General features: G+C 41.7%; 1 protein-coding gene across 5 annotated transcripts in view; it reads right to left on the reverse strand.

Moving 5' to 3' along the window:
* Positions 1-18,529, reverse strand: part of LOC105482410 (glutamate ionotropic receptor AMPA type subunit 1) — a 322,484-nt gene extending 303,955 nt beyond the window's left edge. For 2 of the 5 annotated variants that reach the window (XM_071098179.1, XM_071098182.1), the window contains exons 1-2: positions 18,051-18,462; positions 14,958-15,095 (exon numbers count right to left, since the gene is read on the reverse strand). In XM_071098179.1, coding sequence (XP_070954280.1) covers positions 14,958-15,095; positions 18,051-18,132 — 220 coding nt within the window. In that variant the 5' untranslated portion in view covers positions 18,133-18,462. Of the gene's footprint in view, positions 1-11,914; positions 12,005-14,957; positions 15,096-18,050; positions 18,463-18,510 lie in introns of those variants that run through there. The other 3 variants (XM_071098181.1, XM_071098178.1, XM_071098180.1) reach the window with 3 other exon arrangements.
* Positions 18,530-18,904: the final 375 nt, after the last annotated feature.

The following is an 18,904-nucleotide window of genomic DNA, read 5'->3' on the forward strand; positions in this document are numbered from 1 at the left end:
GAGAACATGACACGAGCAGAAGTTTTAAATATACTTGCACAATAAAGCTTAGCCTCTCGTGCTCCTGTGCCCCTCCATGAGGAGAGCAGGTCTTTTTGTAGCTGCTGCCCTTTGACCCTCAATACCCAAACGAAGACGCATGGGGCAGATCTGAACCCTCCTGGAGTTTAGCATACCCTAGCCTACAGTGTAACCAGAATCATGGTTGACCTGCAGACTGCAGCCTGCAACCTGCAACCTGCAGACTGTGATTGTTTTTTAAAACAGCTTTTGTTATAAACCACTGAGATTTTGATGTTATTTGTTATGCAGCAAAAACTGACTGACACATACTGTTTTCATGTCAATTTATCACTTCTCCTTCCTCCACAGAGGAGACACAGTAATCTTTTGAAAATTAAATCACATCACTGCACTCCCAAGCTTAAAAATCCATTAGTGATTTTATTGCATTTAAACTCCATGTCAATTCCTTATCATGACTTACAAAATGCCCTGTCTCTTTCCTCAGCATGCTTTAGCTCCACTGGCCTTCTTTCTGTTCTTTGAATATACAAGTTCACTCTCACTTTAAAGCCTTTGTACTTACTGTTTTTTTTTCTGTCTGAAATATTCTAGAATCTAGATTAGCGCTGTCTAATATGACAGTACTAGCCACATGTGACTCTTAAATTAATTACAATTAATAAAAATTAAATCACATGAAAGATTTTGTTCCTCAGTTATACTCACCACATTTCTAATACGTAATAGGGGCAGATGTTGCTAGTGCCTACATATTAGACAGCACAGATATAGAATGTCTCCCAACACCACAGAAAGTTCTATGGATTGTAACAAAGCTCAGGTAAAATATCATCTCTTCAGGCGATGCCTATCTTCCCTGACCACCCATCTAATGTAACACTACAGCTCACTCTCTGTCCCATGACTCTATTTGGCTATGTTTGTATTATTTAACTGGTATTTGAAATCATTATATGTATTTGTTTCCCAGGACGTAAACCCCAAGGGTACAGGGAGTTTGCTGGTTTTGTTTTCTGTGGTATCTTCAGAGTCCAGTAGAGAGTAGGTGCTCAATGTAGTGGGGACTATTCCAGATGGAATCAGTGGCATGACCAAAGCTGTGAAAGACTGAGAGGCATGTTTGTGGCAACACTAGGTAGCCTAATTTGGCTGGAACATAGAGTGTAGGGTTTAGATAAGTCTCAAAAGGAAGGCAGGCTGAGACCCATTATTGAAACACACATATTTTAGTCTGAGTTTGAATTTAAAATAAGACGGGAAGCTACTGATATATATTTTTTGAGACAAGAAGCTTGATGATCAGAAATAGTCTTCAATAAATTGATCTGCCACCTATAAGTGGATTATATCATGAAGATAACAGTCAGAAGGCAAAAGCTACAATCCTGTGGGAAAAGAATAAAATGGGGATAGACTCAAGAGTCATAGCGGTGGCGAAATCAACACATAATATTGATTATATGGAAAAGTTGAAACCAGACACTCATATTTTAAGGCTGAATGATTGAACAGACATAAAGTGAGAAAAGAGCAACGGGTTTGGCAGGAAAGATGCCAAGCTCTGGTGTTGATATGTTGAACTCAGAATGTATAGGCTGGGATCCTGGGGAAAGGGTAGACACTGCTGAGAAAAAAGGAGCAGAAAGAGTGTGAGAGGGCCCCTGTGGTGGTGTTAAGGAGCACATAGCCCCACAAAGCTTCGTTCTTGTAGGGGTATGTGGGGGTGGTGGAGGGTTGTGGGGGTGGTTCTTGGAAGGGGTGTGAAGACTTCCATCAGCCCTAGGCTGCAAGAAACAGAGACATAAGTAGATGGATTTGCTGATGAGAAATTCTTCCATAACCCTAGAATACTTGGTTCATTACATCAGAGTAGAAACCATCTTTTATTTATTTATTTATTTTATTTTATTTTTTGAGATGGAGTCTCACTCTGTCTCCCAGGCTGGAGTGCAGTGGCTCGCTCTTGGCTCACTGCAACCTCCACCTCCCATGTTCTAGCAATTCTCATGCCTCAGCCTCCCAAGTAGCTGGGATTCCAGGTGTATGCCACCATGCCAGCTATTTTTTATATTTTTTAGTAGAGGTAGGGTTTTGCCATGGTGGCCAGACTGATCTCGAACTCCTGGCCTCAAGTTATCTGCCTGCCTTGGCCTCCCAAAGTGCTGGGATTACAGGTGTGAGCCACCAGGTCCAACCATATTTTAAAGTATTCAGAGTGATCTTGGAGTAAGGAAGAGGAGCTAGTAAGTGTAGTGTAAGTTAAATAATTTTCCCAAAGCTAATAAACTACTTGGAGTCTAAATTCCATATGGATGCTGTGAGCTTCCTGTCCCCCAACACTCTTGCTTTTCAGTGTCTGGAGTGAAGATTAAACAGAGGGCTTGCATTAGATGTTCTTTGCTCTCCCTTGTAGGTGTGACACTTCTATAGCCTTTACCAGATAGGTTAGGGATGCTGGAGCTTATCCTGCTCGCTCACGGGAGACTCCTTTCTAATTAACCACCTCAATTAACAAATGGAGCTTGGCACAGAGCTAAGATGAAGTTCTTCAATTTAACATTTCCTTCACACATAATTTAAATCTCAGAATCCTTTTTATAATCACACACTTGGAAAGGGATCTAGAAGCCATCTAGTTCATTTTCCTCCTCTGTGAAAGAATGAATATATGCATGAACACACACACACACACACACACACACACACACACACCCTTCTTGCCATCCTAATAAGCAACAACTCTTGACTATTCTGGAGCCAGGCCAAGAAGTATAGCCAATTCCATCACCTCACTGTTAGGAATGCCCTAGCATACCTCCTCCTCTCTGTCTTGCTATGCTCAGTGGCTTCCAATGCCTGAGGCCATCTAGTCTTGGCAACGAGTGTATCTGCCAGCCCTTGACTTGCACATATGATGTGGTAGAAAGAAGCTAGCACCTGCCCTAAGACAAGTGAGTGACCTAGTTTACAGGGGTTATTCCAGGGCACCTCATTCTTCTCTGCCTAGACCAAGATTCTCAATCCAAGTTGCCCATGGGGCTGGGTTTTGACATTCCACAGGGGAATTTACTCTCATTTGGCTCTTTTCCAACTTTTATGTTTGAGCTCAAAAGTCACCTCCTTTGAAATGCCTTCTTTGACCACCTACTTCAAAGAAGGTGTTCTTCTCTACCATAGTGGTGATGTCACTACATCCTATTTTCTTTATGACCCTAGTAATGATCTCTCTCTATATATTTTATTTGTAAATGTATTTATTATCTATCTTCTTAGCTATAATAGTGCTTCATGGAGACCAGGACCATGTCTGTCATTTCCAGTGTTCCCTCAATGCCTAGCAAAGTGTGGAACACACACTAGTTGCTTCTATTGGCCAGCTATTGCTGCAAAAACCCATCTCTGATTTCAGTGGTATATAATATCGAGCATTTCCTATAGTACTCACAGATCTTCAGGTCAGCTGGGAGAGCTCTGCTTCAAACTTTAGTCTGTGGGCTGTGGGTTGACTGGGGCACTTCTACTTACTGTATTTATCTTTCTTATGAGACCAGCAGGCTCTCTGGGGAATGTTCTTCTCATAATCTCTGCTTGAAACACGTCTGCTAATATCTGAGTTGCCAGAGCATGTCACATGACCAAATGTGACATTAATAAAGCAGGAAGGTATATTTTTCCCAAGGAGTTTGAGGGAGAGATAAATAATTGCCAAACAATAATCCCATCTACCACAGTGCTCCACAAATATCAATGACTGAATAAACAAATGGACCTTCCCCCAAATCAGTTGACCTTTGTAGCTAAACCGCTTTTCAACCATTGCAGTCCTGTGTCTCATCAGTGTTAGTCAGGATATCAGTCCCCTGTAAATGCATGACCTATGTAAAAGAACCATACTGCCCCGTTTGCCTTGGACAGGAGCCAACTTGAGATCTCTGCTTGTTTAACAGAAGTTAAAGCCTCCTTCATTTGATCCTGGCTCTCCCTGTCCCCTCTTCAGGTATAGGGAAGGTTTCGTTCCTGCCAAAAACTAGAGGGGATGGATCCAATTAGGAGAACCTACCATCTGGTGGTGTGGGCTCATCAGATTTGCAGCCAAGATTCCAACTGGGACTGTTAAAGAGTTTGTGCACAATAGCTTGAGTGTTTGAGTAGAGCAGGAAATGTCCTGGTCACTGGGACAGAGTATAGGTGCCTCAGGATCACCAGACAGTTTACAGCTGACAGCCCCAACATATTGTCAGAGTGGCCTGGAGAGACCAGGCTAGCACTTTCTAACTGTTCTGTGAACACAGGTTTGCTCCTGGCTGGACAGGGATTACCAAAGACCCCTGCAGCTTTGATTAACTCAGAAGCCTGAATTTCAGACCTTTTGCTTGTCCTGGCTTCTGATCTTGCCTTACCCACCAGAATCCCTTGTATGTCCTTGTCTCTTTGGTGGCTCTTCTGGCTTTAGCATGCTGACCCTTTGTCTACATTGGTTCACCCCCAGCCTGTCTGAATTTTCTTTTTTGAAAAGATGTGCAATGGGGGACATATATATATATATAGATAGATAGATTAGATAGATAGATATAATATATATATATAATATATATACATATATATGTATTGTAAATGTATTTATTTATAATAAATACATAAAATAGACAATAAATACATTTGCATCTATATATAGATAGTATATATATATATGCTTAATAGGCAAAAATATATATATGTATCTGTTTTGCCTATTAAACATTCAATCTCCATTCTTTTGGTAATAGCATCCTGATTCTCTTTGAGGGAATTATTCCTCCCCCATGTTCATATAGTTTTGGTGCGCTGGCTTAAATCCACAATCCTTTGGTCCTTCTCACTACCCCAAGCTCTAAAAATGATGCTTTCACTAGGCCTATGTCAAGCAAAAGAATACAATATCCTGGCCACTGTGTTATATCCAGAAATGAGCATGTGTCCTAAGTTTTATCCAGTGACATCAGGTCCAGAATTTTTGTGGAACTGATGAGAAAAGAGAAGTTTCCTTTCCACTGGAGTTTTAGCCGGGCAGGTGAAGGCTGCCAGCAGTAGGATCTGATATGTGACACACCTATGCCTGAGAGCAAAGCCAGTTTAGAGAAAAGCTAAGCCAAAAAATCTAGAGGGCATGTCTCAGTCCTGATGAAATCAATCAGTCCCTTAATTTGGCTATACCTAAAGTTAAAACTATCCAGTTAGTTGGGTTTCTGTCACTTGCCACCAAAAGGGTCCCAGCTGCTTACTGCTCAAATGGGCTTTCCCCCTTATTTCTGTAAACAGTAATTTCTTAAGCCAAAGAAAGTCTATGATCCACATATTTAGTCCATTTTCATGGACTGAATCATAAGTGAAAAGAAATGCTTTCAGACTTAGTGTTGCTATAAATTTAGATCTTGGATAAACTTAGCCTTAAGATTTCAATTTTCCCTATCCATAACATAGATTCATTTATGGGTAATGACCACCTTCCTAGGAAAACACTAAAAATTAATTAGTTAAATTTTACTTGATGCTAATAGACAAGAAGCCTGGTTAATTATATTACCCTGCATTTGCCTAGCATGTTTGACTTTTAAAACTCTTTCATACAAATAATGGCACTTGCCTGTTCTAATAACTTTGAGAATCAGGTATTAGCACCCCATATTATACATCTGGAAACTAAATCGGATATAAAAGCTTTTCAAGGTTATACAGTAAGTCAATGTCAGAACTCACATTAAACAAGTTATCTCAAGTTCTGCACATACTAGAAATTCTATTCAATTTCATAGGAAATTGTTCTACTGGGTTTATAGTACCCTTAAAATCATAACAAAATATGTACAAATGATTAAACTTTTATTGAGAGAATCATCACAGCACTGTTTTCAAGAAAAAAGGGAAATAAACTAGATATCCCATAAAAGGAGACAGCTTAAATAAATTAGGGTACATATGTACAGTAGGCTTTTATGAAACCATAAAAAATGAATGTGCAATAATGAAAGTAGCCTAAAGGTTATAATATGCAAAAAATCATGTTATAAGATAGTAATATAAATCTATTAATGTTTAAATTGTTAAGTTCAGAAAAAGGATGGAAAATGTATCCTTAGTACTATAATTAAACACATTTTATTTTGCTTGCTGTCTCTATTCCTGTAGCTTTCTTTAATACATATATTACTTTTGTAGACAAACTAAAGGCTATTCTCAAAACTTTATTTTCATCCTAGAGGTTCCACACAATGAACACATGGGAACATGCCTAAACATTGGGTATCAATTTCATTAGCCTCCAACTGCCTCATTAGCCCCAATTTTGCCTGCCTCCTCAACCTGGACCTCCCATGGCCCTGGGCTCCCCTGTGCTCTCTGGACAGTAGGCTGGGACACACCAAAGTCACAAGATGCATACAAGGCTCATACATCAATGGCAAACCCAGGGCTTGAATCAGAAATTCTTTATTTAGAAAATGGAACGTTATACCTTATTTAGGACCCTTCATGACAATAGTCAAGTGGGAGCTAAAATGAGCTTTCAATTTGACTTACACCTGGTTTTCACCCCCATAACTTTGCAGAAACACAACAACAGCCATCCATAGGTATTTACAGCACAGCCTGTTGGAACTCTCAAAACTCATAATTTCAAAAGCATTACTCCAAGAAGCAATGATTCAGGCTTATTCTTGTCACTGGCATTCATTCATTCATGCATCTAGCATCACTGAACACTATTCTGTGGTGGTGACTGTGATGGGAAGCTAAAGTAAACAAGGTCATTGACCTCACATTGCTTAGTCCAGTTGCGCAGGTAAGACAAGTGTTCAGCTGAGTAAAACCTGGGGATAAGCGTGACCATTGCTAGGGGGATGGTAAAAAGGGCTGAGGGGCAGAAGACCATGTGAATATGAAAGAGAAAAAAGGCTTAATAAAGAAGGTAAAATAAGAGCTAGAGCTGACCAGGACAGAATTTCAACAGAGCAGTATGGAAGGAGCAGTTTGTAAGTGCAAGTGAAGGAAATGGCAGTGTGAATTTGAAGACCACTGAGTTGTCTGGTTGGAACAGAGGCTGAGTTTCAGTGCTATGTATGTCTTCCTTGTTAAAATAAATGAGGACTCTGAATGAATCCCTGCCTCCACACAGCCTTACCACTTCTCCAGGCACTGCACTGGATCAGCCTCCGATCTCCAGGAATGCCCATGGGCACACAGAGCCACATACGATGACAATGCACCCCTAAACCAAGTCATCAGCTTCCCTTTCCCTGGCCTCTGTCCCCGTCCTCCTGCCCATCTGCCAGACTCCATCCCAAACTGGAGATGGGAGTAAAGAAACAAGGCCATTGAAACACAAGCCAAACATCTTCAGGAAACGTGAATTTGGCAAAGTACTATCAAGCATCTGATTTTTGATGAGAAAACAGAAATCTAACCATGGCATGTCTCTGCTTAAAACTCTTCCATGGGCTCTTTAGTCTTAGAGCTAAAGATCAAAATCCATAACAGAGTCTACAAGGCCTGGCCAGGCCTCTGCCCAGGAAGCTTCTCAAACACTCCTCTTGTTCCCATCACTGCATCACCAAAGCCTTCAGTCCTCAGCTCAAGTACCTATTCATCCTCCTGCACAGAGCTGGTTCCTTTGAATATGCTTTCATGGAATCATGGCCCTTTCTTTCAGATTGTTTATTACAACCTATAATGATACACTCATTCGTGTGACCATCTAATGGCAGCCTCCTTTATTAGCTGGTGAGCTGCATGAGCACAGGGCTGCTTTCCAGTTTTGTTCACAATAGTAAGCACTCCATAAATATTTGTTAAATATTGAATGAATTCATCTGAGGCCCCAAAGTAGGCTTAATGCTTCAGCATTTGCATACAGAATGCACCCTGGATGTGCAACTTGTTGGAAGGGAAGTCTAGAGCTTTTAGACTCTTAGCTTGTTTAGGGACCCTCTCGCTAGCCAAAGGTAGAGAATTTCAATTAATCATATATCCCTGGTGTTTTCCATATGCTGCCAGCATAGAAATGCAGCCCCAGAAGGACTCTCAGAGACCATGAACTTCACTTTATAAATAAGTTCGGGGGAGGGGATGTTTCTCCAAGGTTACACCTAAATGATTCAAGAAGGTAGTCCAGCATTTGAATCCATATCTTCAAATCTCAACTCAGGGTACTATTTACTACATCAAACCTGCCATGACAGGCAGGTGTGTGTGTGTGTGTGTGTGCATGTGTGTGTGTACAAATATATACATATATATTTTCCCATCTACATCGTACCTATCTTTCCAAATTCAACTCAAATGTCCTTGCTTTATGAAACCTAAATCCCTCCAACTAAAGGTTTTCCTTCCTTCTTCTGAATGTGTGTGGATGTGTATGTGTGTGTGTGTATGTAAGAGGGAGACAGAGACAGAGAGAAAGAGAGAGAGAGAGAGAGGCAGATTTGGTTTATGCCTACTTCCTTTATAAGAACCTGAGCCCCTTAAGAGGAAAATCAATGCCTAATGCATTTTATTTTTCTCAATTTCTAGTGCAATGCCTTGTAATGAAAAATGGATTTCATCTCTTGCATCAGCTGTCACCAAGTTGAGGCCATGTTGAGATTCAGTGGGAAAAAATCTGTAATCAACTAATGCTGTCTGCAAAGGTATGGAATGGGGCAGTGACAGTGCATATCCCCATAGAAGGTGAAAATAAAAGGGTTTTGGATGAATGAATGAACAAATTCATGAATCTTACCAGTTTTCCAAATGTGCTACATGATCACTTTATCCTAAGTGTCTGAGAGGAGAGCAGTAAGCTCACTCATCCCAGCAGGATCTTCACACTAGTCAGGGAAATAAATGTTTACAAGGATTTTTCTCTCCATAAAAGCTGCTGATTATCAATATTATAATAAGAGCCAAGAGTCAATCATAGACAAATGTCAACACTTGTGTGCCTTAATGTAAGGACACGGGTGAAGATGGAGGAGCCAACATCAGACTGTAACATTAACCAGAGAACTGTAGACATCTGCCATGGAGCTGAGAACATAGTGTGGTGCAGGAGGCAAACTCCCAACTCTCCACCACATGGTAACAAGCATATGCAGCAGTGGTGAGGGGAGGCGAGGAGGAATATTGTGACTTTACCCACTCAAAATACCCTCCTCCCACTCCACAACCAAAATCTGCTCCACCCTTTAATGCCTGCTGAAGTTCCACCTTCCCCAAGAAGTTTTCATCATCCACAGTCATATCTTCTGCCTTGGAAGACTTAGCTCTCAAGCTTGAATCATAAATTCCACTGTGACACTTCTACTGTTGGGCAATTTCACTGCTATGGTACTTTTCTCTGTCCATGTATTCATAGATTTTTCTTTTTGTTGAGACAGAGTCTCGTTCTGTTGCCAGGCTGGAGTGCAGTGGTGCGATCTTGGCTCACTGCAACCTCTGCCTCCTGAGTTCAAGCAATTCTCCTGCCTCAGCCTCCCGAGCAGCTGGGACTACAGGTGTGTGCCACCGTGCCTGGCTAAGTTTTTGTATTTTCAGTAGAGACGGGGTTTCATTGTATTAGCCAGGAAGGTCTCCATCTCCTGACCTCATGATCTGCCAGCCTTGGCCTCCCAAAGTGCTGGGATTACAAGCATGAGCCACTGCCCCTGGCCATAGTCATAGATCTTTAAAGGGAGAAAGCTCATTGAGTTTTGGAGCCCCACAAACTGGCTTTAAATACTAGCTTAGGTTTTTATTTTTTGCATAATATAAAGACACAATCTCTCTCAGTCTCAGTGCCATCATCAACAAAATGGTGATAATAACCTTTCAAGATTGTTACAAAAACTTAAGACAACATATGTAAAGTATTTGGCACATAGTAGGTCTTCAAAATAATCCTTGTTTATCCCACCATCAGCCACCATTCTCTTCATTACTATATACAGACTAATTTTTTGAGGGTAGAAGTTATACATCTTTGGTGTCTTTTATTATTATTTTTGACAGGGTAAATAATAGATATTATTAGAACAAAATAATAAAATGATGAATGCTGACGATATAAATCAGGTGTGAGCAGATTGGCCTACTAACGGGCCTGCCCAAACAACATAATTCGGTTACTCTAGCAATCAGACAGGAAGTAATGGAAACTTTGGTTAACTTGAGAGTTTATGTATTTAAAAAGGGCAGCACTTCTCAGCTCTAGACAATAGAAGTTGAACAGGGATGTAGGTCCAGGGTTGCTTAATGCCCTAAGTTTTTTTTTAAAGATGCCAGAAATCTGGATTTTTATGTCAAATATGAAAAAGCATTGTGTAGATCAAGAAAAACGAATCTGTGTTGCAACTCAGAAGTTGATGAGCCATTCTCAGGCAAGAGCTAAGGCCATCTGTCTGTTGCCAGTCCCTAATGTCTTGTTGGGAAGACCCTGGGCTTCCCCAGTAGGTCCATAACAGAGGGCATCCCACTGTAGTTAGGGTTGCTACATTTCACCTATTGTCATTGAGGCTCTGAACATTTTTATGCTTTGTAATTCCCTGACTCCTATAGACATTTATTCATTTGTATTAGGGGCATTTCCAAGTGTTCTCAACACTAAACTATAGATATACGTGGTCTTTCTGGCAGCAGTTTATATTCTGGTGGTGAAGCTAACCTATAAAGACACAAAACAGACAACATTGCAGTGCTATCAATCAGGGCTTGCAAACTCAATGCTTGCCAGAGCCAGCAGGTAAAGAAAATGAGAAGAATGGGCTTGTTGGGAAAGAGGCCATCTAGATGAGGTTTACTCTGTTCCAGCTCAGCAAATTGAGGCTACATAGACCTGGGCCCTAGTGTTGCCAGATATTTTAATATTTTAAAATAATAGTCAAGACAAGATGTCCAAGTTTTAATGTGAAATTCCATGGTTTGTACACAGTGTGTGGGCCCAGAACTCAGTCTCTGTGCTGGAACTGGCTTGTGGATGGCTATATTTACTGACCCCTTCTGCAGATAGATAACCCTATTTATCCTTGAGGCTCAATTAAATCACCACCTCCTAGAGACCAACTCCACTCTTCAAGGCATCTTTAATACTCCATACAAATTGCTGCTATAGCACTTGCAACATTACATTTTAATTTTCTCTGTTCAGAACAAAAAAAGTCTTACTATGGATAAAGTACTCCAGGGCAGGGAATGCAACTTACTGTTGTCTGCATTTGTAGCACTTTATATCATGCCTAGGTTTGGTTGAGGGCTCAAAAACGCTTACTAAAGGGATGGAAGACTTTTTGGATTAAAGAGTTTCTTAAAGTGTGATCCCATAATAACTGCTATAGAATTCCTCCAGGGCCTACTCTTGAATATCCTGATTGAGGAAGTAGAAAGTTCATCATTAGTCTTGCTTTAAACAAGCTCCCTGAGTGAATTTTATGTGCACTAAAGTTTGTGAACCTCTGGGCTAAACTGTTAGCTCTACAAGGAAAGAGGCTGTGCCTTCTTTCCTGGCCCTTATATTCCTAGCATCTGTCCCAGTGTTTGGCATGAGGTAGGCATTCAGTATGTATTTGCTGAACAAATGAATGAATAAATAGATGAATAAATTAAAAGGTAAGAATTAAGTTGCAACTATGCTACTCAGACCTCTAATGGTAATAATCTCAATCAGCATTTCATTTATTCCTTTATTTACACTTACCACAAAGGCACCAAGATAATCTGGGCAGCTGATCAGTAAATATCTTCTCTATGCACAATCTCCCCAAACCCTACCCCTGAAAGCTTGGAAGAGTGCTTAGAGGAGATCCCAAGGCGTTGGGTTGCTGATTCAATGGCTTTACTCTTTAATAATGGCAGACAAGGGAAGCAAGACAGATTGAACACAAAGAAGGCACCAAACTCTCACCTTGGCCAGTAGCAGTAGCCATAGTCCTCTTCTATCTTCCCCACCTTCCCTACCATACAACCGCCTCTTCTCATTTTCAGTCCCGTGGCTGCTAACATGTCTAGCATGCACAGTTCCCATTACACTTCCTCTCCCTTCCCTTCTCCACCCTCTGGTGGAGGGATAATGAATAGCAAAATGCAAAGGAAAAAATCAAATGACAGCAAAAATTATGAAAAAAATAAATAATATTAGTCATTTTCTAGATCTAAGACTGATGGGGCAGTTAATTTAAGGCAACTACTAATTCAGATTTGAAAAAAGCACAGCACAGAAAATTAAATCTGAATAAGATGCTTTTCTTGTTTTCCATGTATCACTAATGAGTGTATTCTTCCTAAAACCGCTGTGCTCCCACTGACATTTTCTACTCAATTTAAACTGGGACAGATGTAAAGTTTTCCCAAACCAGTGGGCTACAGCGAACATAGCCCTAAAGGGTTCTTAGCCTCACATGAAAATTAAAAGAGGTTCCTCCAGCCAGTCTACCATCTCCACCTAAATTGCCCAGTATCCCCTTTGGGATCTGGGAGCTAAAGAAAAGAAACACAAGGTCTAAGCACAAAATAAGATTATTGCTTCTCAGATAATCCCCATAACAATGTTTCCCACTAGACTGTAAGCTACCTGAGAGCAAGGGCATTTTATCATCTCTGTATTTCCAATATCTTTTTCAGTTTATACCTTTGAAGAAACATTTAAAGAATTAACTAAACGAACAAGACAGGAATTCATGGAAACCTGTACACTAGTATATGGATGGCAGCATCAAGTTCAAGAACTCAGATTCATCCACTCCAGGTTAATTGACCAAAATGAACAACATTGTCTGTATCATATTTCCGCCTCCCTAATAAACAGTCATTAACCCTATTAGAGAGCAAATCTTAGGTTGCTGAGATAAAAAGACAGAAGCACCACCTTTTGCCTTAGAACCTTTTCTCCTACTTTTGTCTTTTATTACCTTACTGTACCAGTCAACATCTTGACACTAGGAGAGCGGTTCACATCTCTTTCAACCAAGACCTGCTGTAGACATTTCTCAGTAGCATGTGTGAATACACACACCAGCTATTTATTCTTGATCCTCTAAGCAAGTAATACAAAAGCTGTAAAGTATGACAAAAGCTATGGAGCCCTGCTCCAGGAAATAAATTAGCACATGTATATGCATGCAAACATTTACAGATACACTGATGCCCACACCCAAATGCCCCTTCCAAAGACCCTGATCAAAGCCATATTTAAAAAAAAAAAGAAAGGTTATCTGATAGCAAAATAGCTACTCAGTATTATTCTAGATTCCCAGAAAGATGGTTTCATAAAACTACAATTCAACATTTAAACTTCAGCTCTTTTTTTAAGGGTAGTGAGTAACGCAGTAGACAAGATTTTCAACCTCAGCATCACCAAAATGAAGAATTGCTATTTTATTTATTCAATGGACCAGTCCTGTGCAAATCACAGCTACAGTTTGAAATACTGTAAGTTTTTCTCCTTAGGTGCTTTATTAGACCTCTGCCTTACAAGACCCTGAAAATTCCCTTTCATTTCTTGGGTAATCCCACTAGTTGATTAGGTTACCATAAGAATCAGTGTATCTATCACAGTATCCAGGAACATGGGCCTTTGGGTCTCAAAACCACCATTTGCTTCCTGAGTAACCTCGGGCAAGTTATATAACCTGTTGTAGCCTCAGTTTTCTCATCTATAAAAGGAAGATAATGTCTAGTACTCTGCAAAGCTCCTGTGAGGATTAAATGAGCTAACACATGAAAAGCAATTAGTGCATTACATGGGCTGTAGTCAATGCTTAATACATGGTAATGAATGTGACTATAAATGACTATAAAGTATTTATCATGGTTCTGATGCACAGTAAGTTCTCAATAAATGAAATCTGCTATAATTATAGTTCTTGGAATTTGTATCAACATTATTTTAGGAGTGGTCTTAGGGATAGAAAGAATTCTGACTTCTCATTTTGAGACTTCAAAACATAGCCTATTCGAATCACTGGGAACTCACCAGTGGGACTATGAGAAAGACACAAAGGAAATATGGTCCATGCCTTCCATCACAGACAGCTCAGCAGAAGTCACCAAGTCAACAGTGACACAGCAAGACTATTGTGCCAATTCAATCCAGTTTGGGGTCTCATATTGTTCTTGTGAATTCAGCTCACACTTCCCTGCCATAAATTTTTACTTGAGCTTAATCCCTGAAGGGAAAATGTGTTTCCTGATTAATTTTTATGCTTTCATCTGTCATAAAATGCCAATCATGTGAGCACAGGCTTCCTTTTCATTCCTAGTTGCCAGGAAAACTCAGAATGGTGTTCGTTGCCCACATTTTACAATGCATTCAATTCAGATGTCAGAGATCTATCTATTCCTTCTGCTTCTTGAGGCCACCTTTGTTCTGTTTGATGCTCAATGACCATCCTACAAACTGTGTCTTAAACAACCAATCTTCTCAAGCCATTTTAAAAATGACCAAGGTGCCAAGTTGTAATAATTATTGGTCACTTCCGAAAATGAAGAACCAGACGTATACAACTTCTCAGCTATTTTTTCTTATCAAGCTACATTCTGTCCATTTAACTTGTGGATAGGATATGCCTTAAGCATTTTAGACCACATTTTCATAAACTCAGGACCCTTAATTCTATGTCTCTCAGAAGTTTCGTATGTGCAAAACTCTCAGCTGGACCAGAAAACCTCTGCAAGGTAGGGAAGATGCAGTCAACCCAAGCACCCATCGTGCTGGCATTTAAAGTTAGCTGACAGTGAAAAAGCAAATCCATTCCATGAAGCATTGCAGGGGCTAAAATGCCAACTGCTGGAATCACTCAGAAGCCTCTAGACATTTTTCTTGGAGGGCTTTCTCTTATGAAGACGAATGGCAACTGAAGTCATTTTTGCAACACCACCAGCTACCCACAGGCCCTCCTTTCATTGGTCTAGCGCAGAAAGACATCTCAGAAATAGAAACAATTACTTACATCTATAGGTCATCTCAAAGCTGTCACTGATGTTCACAATATCAATCTGGGGGAGCAGCTTCGGGGGCTCTGTGAGTTGCGACAAAGCAAATCTAAAAGCAGCATGTTCCTGTGACTGCTGGTTTGGAAATAATCCCCCTAGGAGAAAAGAAAATGCAACATGGTATATGGGCTAGAGATAGGTTTTAGTTCCTCACAACTCACCCCAGATGAGTCCTCTTCTTCTCCCCATGCCAAACTCACTAGCTGTAGCCTTGAGCGGTAGAGATGAGAGTTCAAATAGACTTAACTGGATGCTGACACTTAAGCTCCTACAGATGAGCTTTTTTGTGACAAGGGCCTCTAATATCTATTACTTTGCTCAGACATTTGATTGTGTACCCCTCAACTCAGCTAAAGTCAGAGAAAACAGGAGACTTGTGCTATTTCTCTGCCTCCTCCCTTGTGCAAACCACCTAGGAACTGCTATTCTCTTATATAAACATATACATAAGCCCCCTCACCCTCTTGTCATGTCTACTTTTTCTTATATCAACCCCATCTCTCACCAGAGAGCTTTATGGGAATTAGGTACTAATCAATGCTGCAGGGTGATTGAAATATAGCTCTGGGACCCTGTGGGCTTCTCCACTACTATAACTGTTTGCTTGGACACTTCTTAGTCTTTGGCCTAGCAAGACCTGCATGCAATCTAACTATTCTATTGCCCCTGAGGTTTATTATTCATTTTCTCTAAAAACACTTGTTTTTCTGCAAACAATGTTTTGCTTCTTCTTTCACCACTCATGATCCCAGTTACCTAGGAATGACTTGTTACATAAGGGATTGCCATTGTGTGTTTGCATGGTGGAACCTTGTGCTTCAAAGATGTGGGATCTTAGGAATCTCAAGAGGATACAAGCGTTCTATTCTAGTAAAAGGTATAGCAAAGTGCCTGATAGGGTGCCTGTTCCGAGAAACAAGAGTTCATGGCTTACCTTTGTATTTACTGTCAACATGTAAATCAATTACATTTCTGTGAATTAAAATCAGCCATTTCTAGAGACTGAACTACAGTGATGTTTACATAGAAGTTTATCTCAGATCTGACAGTAATCATAGTCCAAACACAATGCACTTCTAACTTCTTGTAGAGTGGGTGTTTATTTTTAAGAACCAATACATGGATTGCAAGCCTTTTGTTACAGGTCACACGAATAGAATCAAGTACTACCTGATGGCGATGATATTTTCAGCATTCTGTTCTATAATTTAATGCTTCAATCTCTGTTTTTGAAAACAGTAGCAATGGCTTTATCAGTTAAACAACCAAGGTAGGGCTAAATATAATTTTAAAAATCTGCAGAGATACATGAGAAAACAGCACATACACAAAACATTCTCATGCATTTATACCAGTTGCTATATATACAAATACACTAGACAAACACATCCCATCCACAAAGGATAGGTAGTATATAAACACAAATGTAAACAATGCCACATGTAAGAGCCAGTGATTTCCACATGTACATGTGCCCCCATTTTAAAGAATAAAAACAACAAAAAAATTATTGATTCTGATGCTCCCCTTTCCCCCCAGACGACCACACCCCAAACACTGCCCTGTCCCCTTTCTCCTCCTCTGCAATGAATGAAAGAGAAGGGGTGGGAGGTTGGGGAGTAGAAGGCTACAGGCTGGGCTACAAGGGAAGTGTCTCCCCTGAAGGCAGGAAGTTTTGTGTGTAAGGCACTAGCACACAGATACATACACACTTCAGGATGTAGCTTAACAGGTGTCAGGAAACAAAGCAAGTTACTCCATGACCACTCCAAGCCGCCAGCTAGTTGGAGAGGCCGAAAGAGATGGGTACTGCAGCACACATATGCCTGACAAAATATCAATTGCACCATGTCCCCCCTCAAACACACACTCACAAAAGGGCACAAACTCCCAGTAATGCGAACTTTCCCTAGTGGAGCTATCTCCCTACCAGGGAAGAGAGACTAGAAACTAAACCAACAAAGATGCTTCCAAACACAGCAGCTTGCTTCATTCTGGGACACAAACGACACTGAAATCCTGGTCACACGGAAGCCCCAAGCCCTTGTGGACATGCTTTGTGGTTGGCGTTATTGCTCCTGTTTGTTTTGCTTTCCCTCATGATTATCAGGAGTAGCAATATCTGTCAGTTCCCTCAGAAATACAGGGAGGGTGGCGGGGCCTTTCAGAAGTGCAACAACTAAGAAGGGGAAATGGGGAACAAGAAAAGCATGCAGCATGTTGCAACCTGCCTCTAAGTTGAGAGGATGGAGCCCAGTAACAAGGATAACGGACAGCCAACAGGAGGAGAAAGGAGCATGTGTACGTACGCGTGTGTGCTTGTGTGTGTAAAAGGTAGACCTCTGTGGACAGGAAATCTAAGAGGAGGGGGCAAGGAAGGAACGGAGAAAAGGCAGGCTAGGAAGTTCCAGGATCGGGGGAGTGGAGACCACCAGCGCAGCATGGCAGACAGCAAAGGGAAGGCAGCTGGAGGAGTCCAGAGCAGGAGAGGGAGCCTACCCGCCTTGGAGTGGGGGCCTTCTGGCATTATTTCAGTGGCTGCAATATACCCAGCACCCCTCACTCCTTCTTCTAGAGGGTCTCTTTTCTGTCTCCTAGCAGAGAAAGCACTGCCTCCTTCAATTACATATATATGTGCATATGTAATATATAATCACACACGTGAAAACACACACACCATACATACTTACATTAAAAATGGAATCAAGCACCATCTACCAAGCAATACAGTTAACTCCTTAAACACCCACCACCCCTTTCAGCCTGATTTTTTTTTCCTCCAAAGCGATAGTTCCTCCATTTCACATGCTCTTGCCTGGAGTGCGAGTGGGATGTGTGTATGTGTGCGAACACTTCCCCTCTGCCCTCATCCGATCAGGAGAAGCCCCCTCCTCTGGCTGGCAGCCCAAGTCTCCCTTCTGTTACTGCAGCACAGCTTTAGGGAGCCAAGCACAACAGTCAGTATCGGGGAGGGGGTACACAACCCCTACGCCCCAGAAAATCCCTGGCCAGACCCAGAAAGTCCCTCCCCAGGCTGCCCCCTCACTCACCGATCTGGATATTGTTGGGGAAATTGGCACCTACTACCGCGCCTAGGAAACCGGTGCAGAAGAAGGCAAAAATGTGCTGCATATTCCTTTTTGCATTGGCGAAAAAGAAGCCCAGGTCCAATCATAGATTTGGTGTTTCTCCCCCCTTTCCCTTTATTCTTCTCGCTGTTCTGCCTGTTCTTTTCCTCCTGCTGTTCCTTCCTTGCTTGCTTCCTTCCTTCCTTCAGTGAGGTTTGTCTGTTTCCCTTGGAATCGGAGCACTTAAACTGCAGCGTTAACACCAACTGACAGCCAGATTAACTGAGCACGGGAAGAGAAGCCCGTCCTCATGCTAGCTGGAGCGCTGGCTCCCCCTCTCCTTCTCCTCTCCCCTCGCAGCCTGCCTCTCTCTCCCTCCCTTGCTCTCTCTCGCTCTCCCCCTCACACTCACACAGGCAGTAAGCTCTATGCTAATACCCACCGAGCCAGCTTGGAGTTCCACAGCCGACCTTCCTACTTATTCCCCCTGCCTTCCGTCCTCACCTTATCCTCCTTTCTGTGTGTGAGGAAAGGTTGGGGGGGCGGGGAGGTGACACGTGGCGCTTGGTCCTGGAAGGGGCAACCTCGCAGTCCTCTTTACCCTCCCCCGCCTTTCTGAGCTCTCTCTGCCCCCTCCCCCAGCCCCCAGGCTGAAGCTGCTGGGAATGTGGGTTCAGCTGTAAGTCAGTAGGTGGCAGGGGGTCCCCACAATAGTCCTCAATCCACCAGCTGCTTGATCTAGGTCACTTTTTCTAGGAGTCCACGGGCTGCGCTGGATATATCTCCTGCACTCCACTGGCCCAATTATTCCTACAACTAATTCCTGAGGGAAAGAC

This window comes from Macaca nemestrina, chromosome 6, assembly GCF_043159975.1.
Source record: "Macaca nemestrina isolate mMacNem1 chromosome 6, mMacNem.hap1, whole genome shotgun sequence".
NCBI lineage: Eukaryota > Metazoa > Chordata > Mammalia > Primates > Cercopithecidae > Macaca > Macaca nemestrina.